The sequence below is a fragment of the Sceloporus occidentalis genome, unplaced genomic scaffold (genome assembly GCF_023333645.1).
Source record: "Sceloporus occidentalis isolate IW3139 unplaced genomic scaffold, rSceOcc1.0.p SCAF_7, whole genome shotgun sequence".
In the NCBI taxonomy this organism is placed as follows: domain Eukaryota; kingdom Metazoa; phylum Chordata; class Lepidosauria; order Squamata; family Phrynosomatidae; genus Sceloporus; species Sceloporus occidentalis.
In genome coordinates this window covers 39,194,520-39,208,518 of record NW_028316987.1, presented here as the reverse complement: position 1 = coordinate 39,208,518, position 13,999 = coordinate 39,194,520, and the positions used below count along the sequence as shown (strand labels likewise).

Sequence of the window (13,999 nt, the reverse complement as noted above, 5' to 3'; positions counted from 1 at the left end):
CCTCAACTGAACACTGAACACTTATATTGAAGTGACCACCACTTTAAGCTGAAGACAAAACAGGGTTCACAAAGATAGTGTTCCTGATCACTATCTCACCAGTAGCCCATTTTATGTACATTACTTAGAGCAGGACTGGAAATCATGCAACCCTCCAGACGTTGTTGGAATGCAGTTCTAGCTAGTCTTAACCAGCACAGTCAATTGTGAAGTATCATAGGAGCCTCAGCAAACATCGTCTAGAGAGCCACAAGCAGGGCACCTCGCAAAGAGATATCATTACATAAACAAAAAGCTCAGATCCAATAGCAAGGACAAGGCAGCACAGAGCTTGCTATCTATCTTCTAAGAGCTGTTCAACAGTGGAATATACTTCATTGGAGTGTGATGGAGTCTCCTTCTTTAGTGGTTTTTAAACAGAAACTGGATGGCTATCTGTTGGGATTGCTTTGATTGTGTATTCCTGCATGGCAGGAGGTTGGGCTGAATGGCTCTTGTGATCTTTTCTAGCTCTATGATTCTGTCTTTCTTCCAGGACAAATAAATCAGGGTAAGGTGGAAGACACTGTACCTTGAGCTGTTTTTGGAAGAGAGAATACAAAAACAGGTGTTTTTCAATAGGAGTACTATGTGTCTCTTAAACATTTATGTTAGTAAATTCCACCTTATCATCTTTCATAAGTTAGAGCAGTGATCCCCAAACTGTGCTCTTTAAGGGATTTTGGACTTTAGCTCCCAGAATCCCAGACTATACTGGTCAACATGGCTGAGGCTTCTGGGAGCTGAAGTCCAAAATCTCTTAAAGGACACAGTTTGAGGACCACTGGGTTAGAGTTATGCCCTTAAATACTTTGAGATACCACATCGAGTCTACTCCTTTTGATCTAGCAATGTTTATCTAACAGCATCAAAATAGCTGATAGCACCAAAATTCAATTTTATATAATTTCCCTTAATTTTTTTCCTGACCATGCTGGGTGGTGGATTCTAGGAGCTGAAGCATCAAACAAGTAACTTTTACAAGCTCTTATTACGACGTAAGATATTAAAACTATGTGAGACAATGCCGTATCTTTTCCAACCCAATGTTCAATGTGCATAGAAACTGACAAGGAACATGTGTTTTAAAGGCACTTGTGAAACGTAAGTTTAACATAATATTTTAGTATCTGGGAATACTCACCTCCTCTCTCTAGCAAGCATTTTATAAGCTGTATTTGTTGCTTATCTGATCTTTCCATGCGATTTAAGACAGTCACAATATCAAGGTCTGAAAGACTGAAGTTTTTAAGAAGACCCCCTCCGGATGACATCTCTCCTGTAGTCTTCCGGGTCAGCAGCAACAGAACCTCATGCCACTTTTGCTTCTCTAGCAATAGCTTTGTAAAGCTGCTAGCATAGGTAGGAGGAATATCACAAACTATTTCTTCAGGAATTTCTGCATGAAAAAAAGTAGGCTATTACATCTCACAAAGGAAGCCTGACCTGAGAGATACTTGTTTGATGCTTAGGGAACAAATCTTAATAATGTCTTTTTTTCATGCTTATTAAGTAAATACTGACTTAAAACTTGTCATAACAGGTTTGAGCCAGACTTAGTCGTCCATAATATATATTCACTGAAATAAAAGGAGAATAATTTCACCCCCGCTGATTTCAATGGATAAATTCTAAGTCGGAATTCAAATAACAGCTTTCTTATTTTTTCTCTTCCCTCCAACTGAAAAAAAATAAATTCTGTATCTTATACAATTACACTGTACAATATAAATTGCAATTTAGTATATCTGTAATTTCCTGCCATTGAAGTTTTAAATTACTCTTTGTTCACATTTCATTATGACAACAACATTGCACAATTACCAAATAACACAAGACAAAGTATATGCTTTTTACAAAGCACTGTTGGGGGGTTGGTTTTGCAAGTGTTTCTGGTTTTCTTACAGCCAGGTCTTCACATACTAGTCTGGGTGGGAAGGGTAAAAATGTTAATTACAATAGAGGGACAAGTAGAAAGACAGCAGGAATAGGATACCTTATTATGATATCGTCAAGCTAGAGAGACAATTCACAAGCAACTAAGGCCCTGTACATTTCTCTCATAAGGATTGCAGCACCCCCTTGAGTCTACATACATAAATGCAGCTTGGGCCTGGAACTGCATGTCAACAGAACACACAGGGATTCTCATTTTTAATGCTATACTGACAATCTTTAATATAAGACAATTTGAATGACTAAAATTTGTTTCGTCCTCATTTGGAAAATCAGAAACGAATTTTGGGGAGGTGGATAGATTCTCTACCAAGTATTTAAAAAAGTTTTATTAAATTTTCCGAATATATAAAACATAAGACTAAGAAAGAAAGAGAGATGAAAACAGAAAAGGTACAAGAAAAAAGAACAAGAAGGAAAATAGATAGAAGTGACTTCCTATAATCTCCAGTAGTTAAAAAACCTACCATATATACCTGACTATAAGTCAACCTGATGTATAAACCAAGGCCAGGTTTTGGGGTGAAACTGTGGATTTTATATGACCAATGGACAGGAGAGAGTAAAATTTAGGGAGCAAGGGAAAACAATGCCAAAGAACTTACAAAAGTCCACCAGGCATAACTATCTTTGCTCACACTAAACCCTGGATGGATGGGAGAGCAGAGGGGGATTAATGCTTCCACGAAAGATTACACTCTTGCCTTTCACCAGGGAATGGTTCCCTTTTTCACAGGCGTTTCAAGTTTAGTACTTACATTGACCCATGGATAAGTCGATTCAGGGTTTTGGGGGGGTCAATTTTTTGACTAAAATTTCTAGCCTTATACATACATGAGTGCCGTATATATACACAATATTGTTATTAAAAAACTTTCAATGCTTCTTTAATAAAATAAATCATCAACCGTCTTTCTATAAAATATAATTCTTAGTAATATTCATGTAACCTAAACTAATATAAAACCAAAAAACATCTAGGGGTAGCCATGTTGGCCCTATAGCAAATCCAATAACATCCCAGCAATGATACCTTTATTGGACCAACCAAAATGCACAATTACATGTTGCAAGCTTTCAAAGTCACACTGTCTTTTTCATCAGGCAAACAGGAGAAAGGAATTGAAGATGTTAATCATACATAGGACTGCATTTTCTGTTTCTGGTCTTAGTTCTGATGGTAGGGAGGGCTATCTGCAGGCTGGCACATCCCCCTTTGGCCATGTGGTCACTGGTAGATTTTCAAAGTCAAGGAAATTTAATGTCCATTTGCAATTCAAACATTTGCATATAGATTTTTTTTGGAATTCAAGATAGGGCATTTTAGCCATCACTGGGAAATCCTATGGAAAGAGGCAGTGCAGATCTGAGGCTTCTGCCTCCAACAAAGGTAAAGCAAATTTTTTTCTAATATTGGGACTGACTGGCATTCTTTGCCTCTCTACACCGCCTAAAGTCTTCCTGATGCAAAACATGAAGACTTCTTGAGAAATTCAGTGTTTTCTACCTACACAGGAGCCTGTGGCTTCACAAAAGAAGGAGACATGCTGGGTTCCAAGGAAACATCTTCTTTGAATTGCAAATACACATTAAATTTTCTTGACTTTGAAAATCTACCAGTGACCAAAGGGGGAGGGGGTGCCAGCTTGCAGATAGCCCTCCCTATCATCTGAATTAAGACCAGAAACAAGAAATGCAGGCCTATGACTAACATCTTCAATTTTTTTCTCCAGTTTGCCTGATGAATAAACCAGCGTGACTTCAAAAGCTTGCAACATGTAATTGTGCATTTTGGTTGATCCAATAAAGATATAATTGCTTGGATGTTATTGCATTTAACATAAATCATATCACTTTGTTTTTAACCTATATTTGCTTTAAATAAACTAAGCAAGTTATCTTCTTCATTCTCTCCTTTAGCAACCATCTGTTCTAAGCACAATTATATCTCTTATTTTACAGGAATGAAAGAGACTAACCTGTAATTTATTCTGTTTTATATTTCCAGCTATGAAACCCACTTCACTGCTCAAATATCTTATTTCAATGTATAAATCATCCTTTTATATTTTTCTACCAAATATCCTTAATTCCACCCACTTCATTTTAACAAACCTCTCCGTTAAACTAAAACAGCATCATTCCAAAGAAACTCTTATTAATATTTTATATCAGCATAATCAAATCCTCTTTCCTCAAATCTTTCCTCTTAAATCTCACTCTTGGTTTCCTGCCAAGGCTGCAAATACACACATCATGGGCATCTATCAGAATCCCACACATAACTCAACGGTGAGACAACTATCAATTAAAATAAAAAGGGAGATGCTTTTGCCCTTTGACCCCCCCCCCTTTTAACACAATTCCCAACACCCTCTCACCAAAGTCTACCCAACTGTCATCTTCCTCTCTATATTTAGTCATCTTCTCATCTGGATCTTTGAAGATGCACACATCCCAACAGAATCCTCCAAGATTTCTTCTGGATCTTCCTCATCCTATTATGATTGGAAGACTCCTTCTGGTCTATCATTATCTTTCTCCTCAAATCCAATAGGCTCTGGGGCTTTTCCCTTTTTATTTTTCAAATTCCTATCTTTAGAGTTGGCATCCATCAAATTAAGACCTACACCACTTTTCCAAATAAAACGTTTCAACCAACCAGATCTGCTTCCATATCACTTTGTGTGACTGCATTCTTTGTTCTTCCATTCAGCTGTATTTTGGCACTAAGTCTGTGGCCTCTGATGTTTGACTTCTCCTGTGTCAACTCAGCCAAAACAGGTCACTTTCAACCTAGCTTCCTCATTTTGTTTTGAAATCCAACTTCAAATACAAAGCATATGGAAAAGGAAAACCAAATTTCCACATCTAAGAAGATACTTTTTTTATTTCCTATTCCATATCTTTATCCATCAAAGGCTTGATTCCTCTCTCTCTCTCTCTCTCTCTCTCTCTCTTATATAACATTTTAAGATTATTATTTTTTTGCATCCATCACCCCCAAAATCACACCAATTCCTCAAGGTTTCTCATAGTAATCCAAAAGGCAGATAACTCACAAAAGCATCAATTAACACTGGTTTTGACATTTCCCTTACTCCTTAAGTCCAAATATTAGATGTTAATGAAAAGAATGTGTAGTTGCAGCTTAGTGCCTCTTGTTGGTCTTGTGACAGTGGGCAGAGGTAATGTCTTTGTCCCTCAATCTTCTCCCCACTTAGGTCCTGCTGGACTAACAGAGCCCCTGGTCACTCAATAAGGTTTACCAATCTTGGACACACTTTGTCTCAATGAGGCTTACTGATCTTGAGCACACTCTTTTGTTTCTGATAACAGAAAGGGCGAATTGCTCGTCCTGGAAGTTAGCTTTTAAACAGGTTATAGTCACTGCCACCCAACCCCACTGTTTGAAAAAAGACAATTTTTAAAATCCTGAAATGTGGCCACTTGTCATTTTTAGGTATACTGGGGTTGTAGGCTACACAGCCTTCAGAAGGCCTCTGAAGGTCCTGCTGGACTAACAGAGCCCCTAACTCAATAAGGTTTACCAATCTTGGACACACTTTGTCTCAATGAGGCTTACTGATCTTGAGCACACTCTTTTGTTTCTGATAACAGAAAGGGTGAATTGCTCATCCTGGAAGTTAGCTTTTAAACAGGTTATAGTCACTGCCACCCAACCCCACTGTTTGAAAAAAGACATTTTTTAAAATCCTGAAATGTGGCCACTTGGGCATTTTTAGGTATACTGGGGTTGTAGGCTACACAGCCTTCAGAAGGCCTCAGGGCAAACACCAGAAAACTTCTTCCTTTTCCAGCATAATTCTTCAATTTCCTCTACTCAGTTACACTGTAACTCCTCTATTCAGTAATACCAGTTTCTTGTGAATCCAACTGAACCAATTTTCCTGCACTGAGAAGAATCAAAGGACTCTGCAGTGGAGATTTTTTATTGGATAAAACTCTCACACTAAAGCGTGAAAGTGGACAAAGTGATACCATCACATTCAGTGGCTGAGGATTACAAAAGCCAGGGCTGTGTGCTTTCTAGAGACCAGAACTAATAAGCAAAAGTAGTTAAGATGTGCAACCTAATACTGCATATGGACATTAAAGCGTTCAGAGCCTATTTTAAAAATGAAGTATTAAAGGAAGAGTATTAAGTAAAAGCTAAGCATGTTGTTCACTCAACAAGGGCCATGGCAAATTCATGGCTAGACAACAAGATCAAATAAACACAGTGAAAAGGAATACTGAAGCCAACAAGAATATGTTAAAAATCAAATGAAGAGATATTGTCAAACACAAAACAAAATCTTCTGGAAGGAAAATCTGTCAAAAGAATCATGGTTTTTATCACCACAAATCATGAAAATATTTACATTTCCCATATTTCTAGCAAAGTGTTTTATGCACAGCAGGGAAAGGAAAATCAACTTGATTGTAACAATTCAACACAGAAACCATGGGGTAGTCATGTATTAACACACAGAACAACCTAGAGGCATGAAGGTCAGGGGCAAGGGAGGGGAGAGATAGAAAAAAGATGTTCTCCCATTTTTTCCCTGAAGTCTTTCTTGGAAAAATGGAAAATAAAAGGAGAAAATAGGATAACCAACTATTGTATTTTAGAATAATGAATAAAAAGTGTAAAACTAGGTGTTCATGTATTCCTCACCCTTACACAATTTTTTAAAATATTTTTTTGCAGAGGAATGGGTATATCAGGTTACCAGGAAAGTGAGAGGGAAAGAACATAAGCAGGAATTAATGTTTGCTAAAGTAAACCTGGGAGGGGTAAATGGTGGAAAGAGGCTTGGTGGAAAATGGGAGCTATAGCCCCGTCATGAATTCTACAAAAATGAACACTGTTGTTTTACCAGGTTATTTCCATTTTCCTTCTTCATCCAAAATATTCTTATCTGATTATTTTAAACATCCCCTTCATTTGTGTAGTTTTTTTAAAAAAAGAAGACTGAGGAGAGCACAACATTTGTTAATATAAGTATCTCAGACTAGGCTTTGTAGGGTGTTTTCTCCTTGCAAAAAAATTGTTCTTGTCACTGGAACATGATATTGGCACTCATGAAACACCGGGAAATATGGCATAAGCCATACTGTACCTCTTACTGTAGACAGCTGCTTCAAAAGCCTCTGGACTTTCTCATGCTTCATCCTGATGTTATGCACATTGTTTTCCAAACAGAACTGCGCAAACTGATCAAAAGCATCCTGAAGTAATGCAACGGAATCTGTGGTGGCTTTGCTATCAGACGGCCCTGCATTGAACAAAATTAAAAGACACAACTGCAACTTTCCCATCCTCTTTTAAGAATGGATTTGGAGTATGTGAGTATCCGTCTAGATGGCCTTTGGGAGACACTAGGAATTTGTTCCATCTTTTAGATTCATGACTCTTAAGATTTGTGTGACTAAAGCTAACTGTGTCAACTGACCTGAGATCCTACCTTTAAAAAAACAGAAAAAGAAAGAAAAAGATAGTGGACAACCCACTGTGCCTCAAATGGAACTAAAATGGCCAAAGGCAACACAGGTACCAGGCAGCAATCACTCATCACGATTTCCCAAACCAGGTGTGAGGGGGACATACTGGGTCACTATGTAAACAGGAAACATGATTACTGAACTACACTCTTATAGTGCTGCTATTCTGTTTTAACTGTTCTGGCTGCCTCCTGTTGAACTCTGGGATTTGCAGTTTAGGGAAGGGCATTTAGAACTCTCAGCCACATAGTTCTTAGGCCTCACTGAACTACAAACCCTAGAATGCAACAGGAGGCAACCAGAGCAGTAGAAGTGGCATAGCAGCATTATAAAATATAGTGCGGCATTCTCCCAAGCCAGCAATTTTGGTGTAAGATTGAAAAATGGACACATAAAGGCACAAATTATTATCTGCAAATATCTTATGGGTTATGTGTTTACCTTGAAAATATGATTGAGGAGCTGAAGGGATTCAAGCTGTGAACTGCCATCTATTATCAATCTAAATATACATATAAATGAAGCCTCATGCTGCAAATCTCTAGTACACTCATTCCAAGGAAATCAGAATCTTGGGCAAGTGTTCACACCACTGGAGCGTTCACCAAGGCTTGGGTCAAGATCCTATTTGAAGATGGCAGAATGTAAAATTTCATCATTGTAATTTTGTGGAGGTCCATGTGTCAGAGACAATGGCACCCAGCTGTGTATATGTGAGCCTTCTCAGCACATCCTCACAGGTAAATAGTGACTGTTTGGATTAAGGATGAAAATGCACTTGGAGGTCATCCAACAGCCATCATACCACATGCCAAAACTATTGTATAAGCATATATAGGCTATCTCTTTATGCAACAGAAAAATAAATCTAATGTCATATTGTGTTATAGCATAAAGGCAAGACAGGAATCCTATGAGTGCACTTTTTCCAAAGATATGCAGCAGTACCAAGGTAAGGCAGACAAAATCTAGAAGCTTTGAAAAGCCTCTTTCTCCAGGGCCTATTTCTAGGTATGTTGGTTTAATGAACCAGCAGGATTATGACTACGGGATGCAAGGCAAGGCTATATTATTAGGATGAACTCTTGGGAAAAGTCAAGAGTAATTTAAATCCACATTTCTGCCTCCAGGCAGTGGATATATTTCTACAAACCAGTATTTTTTTAAATTTCTGCCTTTACTTTCCACATCAACCTGTGTGCTATAAAAACCCTGCACAATTCAGAGAATTGGGGGAACCATTACAGGATGAAAACTCAGGCCTGTTACAGACTGCCAAAATAAAGCTGCTTCGGGTCTCTTTGGAGATATGCTATTTAAATGATGCATGGGTCCTAAGAGTCCGGAGGTCATGCCAAAGCCACACTCCATTCCTAAGCACTGGAGTGCAGCTTTGGTGCAGCTTCCGGATTCTTAGGATGCATGCATCATTTAAACAGCATACCTCCAAAGAGACCCGAAGCAGCTTTATTTTGGCAGTCTGTAACAGGCCTCAGTTTGCATGGGCTGTATGACTGCTAGACCTCACCACTGATTTCTGTGAATGAAAAGGATATCTTGGAACTCACTCCAATACCTCTTGCAGTCAGGTACTGTGGCAACAAAACAAGCATGCTTTCAACAAATTTCAACAAACATGCTTTCAACACTATCCAATAGTCTACCATTTCCCCACATTCAGACAAGACTCAAAAGCCAGTTGCTTACAGACCATAGACTAGGAAACAGTGCTGTAATGCAAGCATGGGACAAGTGTACCTTTTATGCAGATACACCAAAAAAAATTAGCTATTTAGCCTAATTCCCAATTAAAAAAATATTTGTACAATAGTGCATAATACCAGCACCCTCAAGCCTAAGAGGCAACTGTAAAATGGCTCTAGCAGCAAGCGTTGCCCTTGTGCTAGTGTTGGATAGCAATACCAGTGCATCAGCATACCACTACTTCCACATCTCCTCAGGCTATGAAAATACCTTGCAAGAAGCCAGACTGGGAACTGACACTTGAAAGAAGAGGGGCAACAGAATCCTATTTAGCTTCAATTACTTATGGGCTCTGTTTCAAGCCGACTGCACACACCTACAATCAAAGAGTCCATTTTCACTAATGGTCAAACTACTTAATACTTTGAACACGTATAATGGAGTATAAGAGGCTTTCTATTTATTTAAAAGTAAACATACAGTCTCCATCCCATCCTATATAGGAATAAAAAATAAGAAGAAACTCCACAGGTTGAATACACAAAACACACAATCATGTGTAAGTCTTTGAATTTTTTAACTAAAAAACAGATAAGGGAAGCTTTATCTTTCCTGCTTGCAATTTGCTAGATCTAATCTAGACTGGGGTTTTGTTTTCTCCAGAGTAAACAAAAAAGAGGTACATAGGTGTATACCCACATGATTAATGCACTAGGTAGTTTGACTCTAAGTGATAGTGATGAACTCAGCAAGTAGACTCATGAGGTACCTGGTGACTCCTCCGAGCATAACATATGCCTGGCCATGTGCTTGTTGATAACATCCAGAGCTTTGAACTTCTTGTTTTTTTTCAAGATGTTCATTGCAGACCTTGACTGTGCATCACAGATCTTTGGATCCACCCCAGCATCGAGCAGCATCACCACATCATCTATCTGTTCTAAAATACAACAAAGAGAGTCAGAGGAAACAAGAACTCCAAGGTGCATATGGCACCTTTGATAAGCATATGGTACAGGTTGAATCTCTCTTATCCACAATGTTTGGGACCACAGGTTTTTGGTGTTGTTGTTGTTTTCATTTTGTAATACCTGCATTTGCATATACATACCTAATGAGATATCTCAGAGATAGGACCCACGTCTATACACAAAATTCATTTATGTGTCGCATATGTTATACACATAGCTAGAGGGTAATTTTATATCATTTTTGTTTAATAATTTTGTGCATGAAACAAAATTTCTGTACACTGAATCATCAGAAAACAAATATGTTATTATTTCAGCTACCCATGAAAAAAGTTTTGGTTTTTGAAGTATTTTGGATTTTGGCATTCTGGATAAGGGAAACTCAACCTGTATACAAGAACCTGTTTCAGAACTAGTCTAATATGTATTCAAGTAAACATCTCATCACTGCAATCCAAAGGTATAATCAGCACCAAGCCACTCCACTTTCTCTTCTGTTCCTGCTCCAGACTGATGCAAATTATTACAAATGTTGTATTGAAAAGCACAGAATTAAGGGTGGCCCAATGCAAGCACATGTATTCACTTACTGAAGAAATACACTACATGCAACCATGGACCGAGAACTATGGGAAATAAATTAAATAGTAGTCACTAAACTAGAAGTTGGACAAGTTGAACAAACAGGTTGATAAAATAGAGGACTGCCTGACCCACTTGCCAACTGGGAACCATTCTGTTTGTCCATATTCTGTTTTTACAGTGGCCTCTTGTCCTGAGAATAATTTCTCATCTGAATTATCAGATGTAGTGGGATTCCCATGCCTCTTGAGAGTGTTCCATAACTTTTTGTGATTGATGTAGTCAAAGGCTTTCCTATAGTCTATAAAGCACATGCTGATTTTCTTTTGGAATTCCTTGATGTGCTCCATTAGCCATCAAATGTTTGCAATGTGGTCCCTAGTGTCTCTACCTTTTCCGAATCCTACTTGTGCCTCTGGGATTTCTCTCTATATATTTGTTGCAGAACTGGCATCATTTTGCTTGCTTGAGGATTAATGTTTTAGTCCTATCATTGCTGCAGTCTTTTGTGTCTCCTTTTTTGTGGATTGGGATGTATGTTAATTGTTTCCAGTCTGTTAGTCATCATTTTGTTTTCCATATTTGTTGGTATATTTTAGTTATCACTATAGTTGATTCTGTCTGTGCAGATTGCAGCAATTCTATTATATTGGAATATCATCTGTTCCTGGTGACCTGTTTTTCCCACCATTTCTTACAGTGGCTTCCACTTCCCCCAAAATAGGGACTTGGAACAACTACTGAGGAAGGTCAGGAAAGTAAGTGTGGCAGGTTTGTGTTGAACATAAAGAAAACAAACATAATGGCCATGGAGGACCTACATGAATACAACCTAGACAATGATGAAATTAAAACAGTTAAAAGATTTATCACACCTTGGATCAAACATTGATCAGAAAAGAGACTGCAGTGAAGAGATAAGACTAGGAATGGGAAGGCAGCAATGAGGAATGGGATGGCAGCGATGAAAGAACTAGATGAAGAGCAAAGATACACAATTGAGCACTAAGGTTAGAATCATATAAACCATAGTATTCTTCATCACTATGTATTGATGTGAGAGCTGGACAGGGAAAAAAGTAGATAAAAAGAAAAACAGTTTATTTGAGATGTGGTGCTAGAGATGAGTGCTGAGGCTACCATGGACAGCTAAAAAGACAAACAAATTGGTTCTTGAACAGATCAAGCCTGAAATACCCTTGGAAGCCAAGATTATCAAATGGAGGCTGTCATACTTTAACCACATTATGAAAAAACATGACTTATTGGAAAGACAATAATGCTGGGAAAGGATGAGAGCAGTAGAAAAGAAGAAGACCACATATCAAATGGAGAGAGATCACAGGCAGGGATCTACAAGACTTAAGCAGAGCAATGGAGGACACGGGGTCTTGGAGATGCCTCATTCACAGGGTAAACATGAGCTGAAATCGACTGATATATATAATGCAGGGAAAAGAAGTTACAATGGCTTCTTTCAATTTTTAATTCCCTTTCTGCAATATCTCTACATAACCCTTGTTAAAACAACTTCACTTTCTACCAGTTTGTTTCTAAGCACAAGACACAGTGCTGGTCATGACCTATAAAGCACCATACAGCTTGGGTCCAGACTATCTGAAAGACTGTATTTCCCCATATGATCCTGTCAAAGCTTTAAGATCATGAGGGGGAAGGTTTACTCTTGGTGAGGACAGAAGACAGAACCTTCTGAGTGGCTGTTCCCATCTCCTGGGACACACTTCCACGAAAGGCTTGCTGGCTCCCTCTATGCCTTCCTTAACCCAGCAGGCAAAGATGTTTTTGTTCAAGCAGGCTTTTAATATGCAATCACTCTCAAGGAGTCTTTTTATTGGGGCATATAATGTGTTTGTTTATGGTTTTAACTTTTGTATTTTTAATGTGATTTTATACTATTTAAATGAAATGATTGTTTGCGGGTGTGATGTTGCTGACTTTTTGGTCAGTTTTTAACTTGTATGTTTGTTTGTGTATTTTTTGTTTTGTGTCTTTTTAAATACTGTATTGGATTTAATACTTTTTTAAGGAGGGGAGGGTATTAGGGATTTTATATGTTCTGTATTTTTAACTTTGTTAGCCGCCCCGATTGTTCTCAGAGGGGCGGGATACAAATAAATTTTATTATTATTATCATTATTATTAAAATGTTTTTAATTATTTTTAAAATTGTACGGGTAAGATTTTAACCAATTTTACCTGTGAGGTGTCTTGGGTCCCACTGCTGGAGAAAGGCAGCAGATAATAAAACAAAACATAAGAAATAAAGCATTCAACACTTCAGTTCCGTTAAGTTCTAAAAATGTTCTCATTGCAAATAAGGTGTTCACTGGGAAGTGAAGCAGAAGAAATATTGTGAAAGCCAAGTCTCATGTGTCAAAATGAAACAAAAAGGTGCATTAAATAAATGTAAGTGAATTAAAAGCCTACTGTGTTGCGGGATGAAATAAAACTTCTTAGCTAAAAGAAACAGTGTATGTTTTAGGAATGTTTTAGAATTGTGATTTAGAACTGGGAGCTCAGTCCAGGTGCTGAGATAAGCCCAGAAAGGAGGCAAGCATGCCCAAGGACGTTTCAGACATAACATCTGGCTGTAACAACAAAGAAAAGGGGTGCTGTGAGGAAAGCAGGAGAAATGTGTTTATTAATTGTAACAAATAAGATTTATGCCTGCCTGACTTTTGAATTTCATGTGGTTTATTTATGTGGTTGTATCATTTTCTGGTCAGTTCTGACAACGAAAATCACCAAACTAGTCTATAGTTGTTGTTTTTAAATAGAGGTCTCTGAGGGTTGTTTGAGTTTCAGAACTTGGAATCCTGCTGGGCATGATATTTAGGTCTTGTGGTCACTGTCTGACTTTCCCTCTTCGGTTACCAACTAATTTCCTCATTTGCTTCAAAGATCATTTTATTACAACCACAGTAATTAGCCAAATTGCCTTTTGCTCTTGATAAAAGCTAGATACATACAATCATCTGTCAGAAGACTAGCAAAACCAGATTCTCTTTCAGAAGAAAATTTGATTTGGGCAACATTTCTACTGCTCATGATAAACAGAGCATTTTCATAACAAACAATAGTTTTAGACATCAATTGTGCACATTCAATTTTTTAACAACGTCCTTCTTAAATACCTATACCTGCCTTGAATCCTTCAGGAAAGGCAAGCCTAAAAAATGGAAACAATTTTACATCATCAAAAGCAACTCAAAGACAAA

The 13,999-nt window shown here is 37.9% G+C and overlaps 1 protein-coding gene across 1 annotated transcript in view; it reads right to left on the bottom strand.

The window, feature by feature from the left end:
• TRANK1 (tetratricopeptide repeat and ankyrin repeat containing 1) overlaps positions 1-13,999 on the bottom strand; it is a 59,034-nt gene that overhangs the window by 28,520 nt on the left and 16,515 nt on the right. Inside the window, exons 9-11 of the mRNA XM_089532663.1 lie at positions 9,977-10,147; positions 7,122-7,277; positions 1,184-1,438 (exon numbers count right to left, since the gene is read on the bottom strand). Of these exons, the coding sequence (XP_089388789.1) occupies positions 1,184-1,438; positions 7,122-7,277; positions 9,977-10,147 (582 nt within the window). The remainder of the gene's footprint in view (positions 1-1,183; positions 1,439-7,121; positions 7,278-9,976; positions 10,148-13,999) is intronic.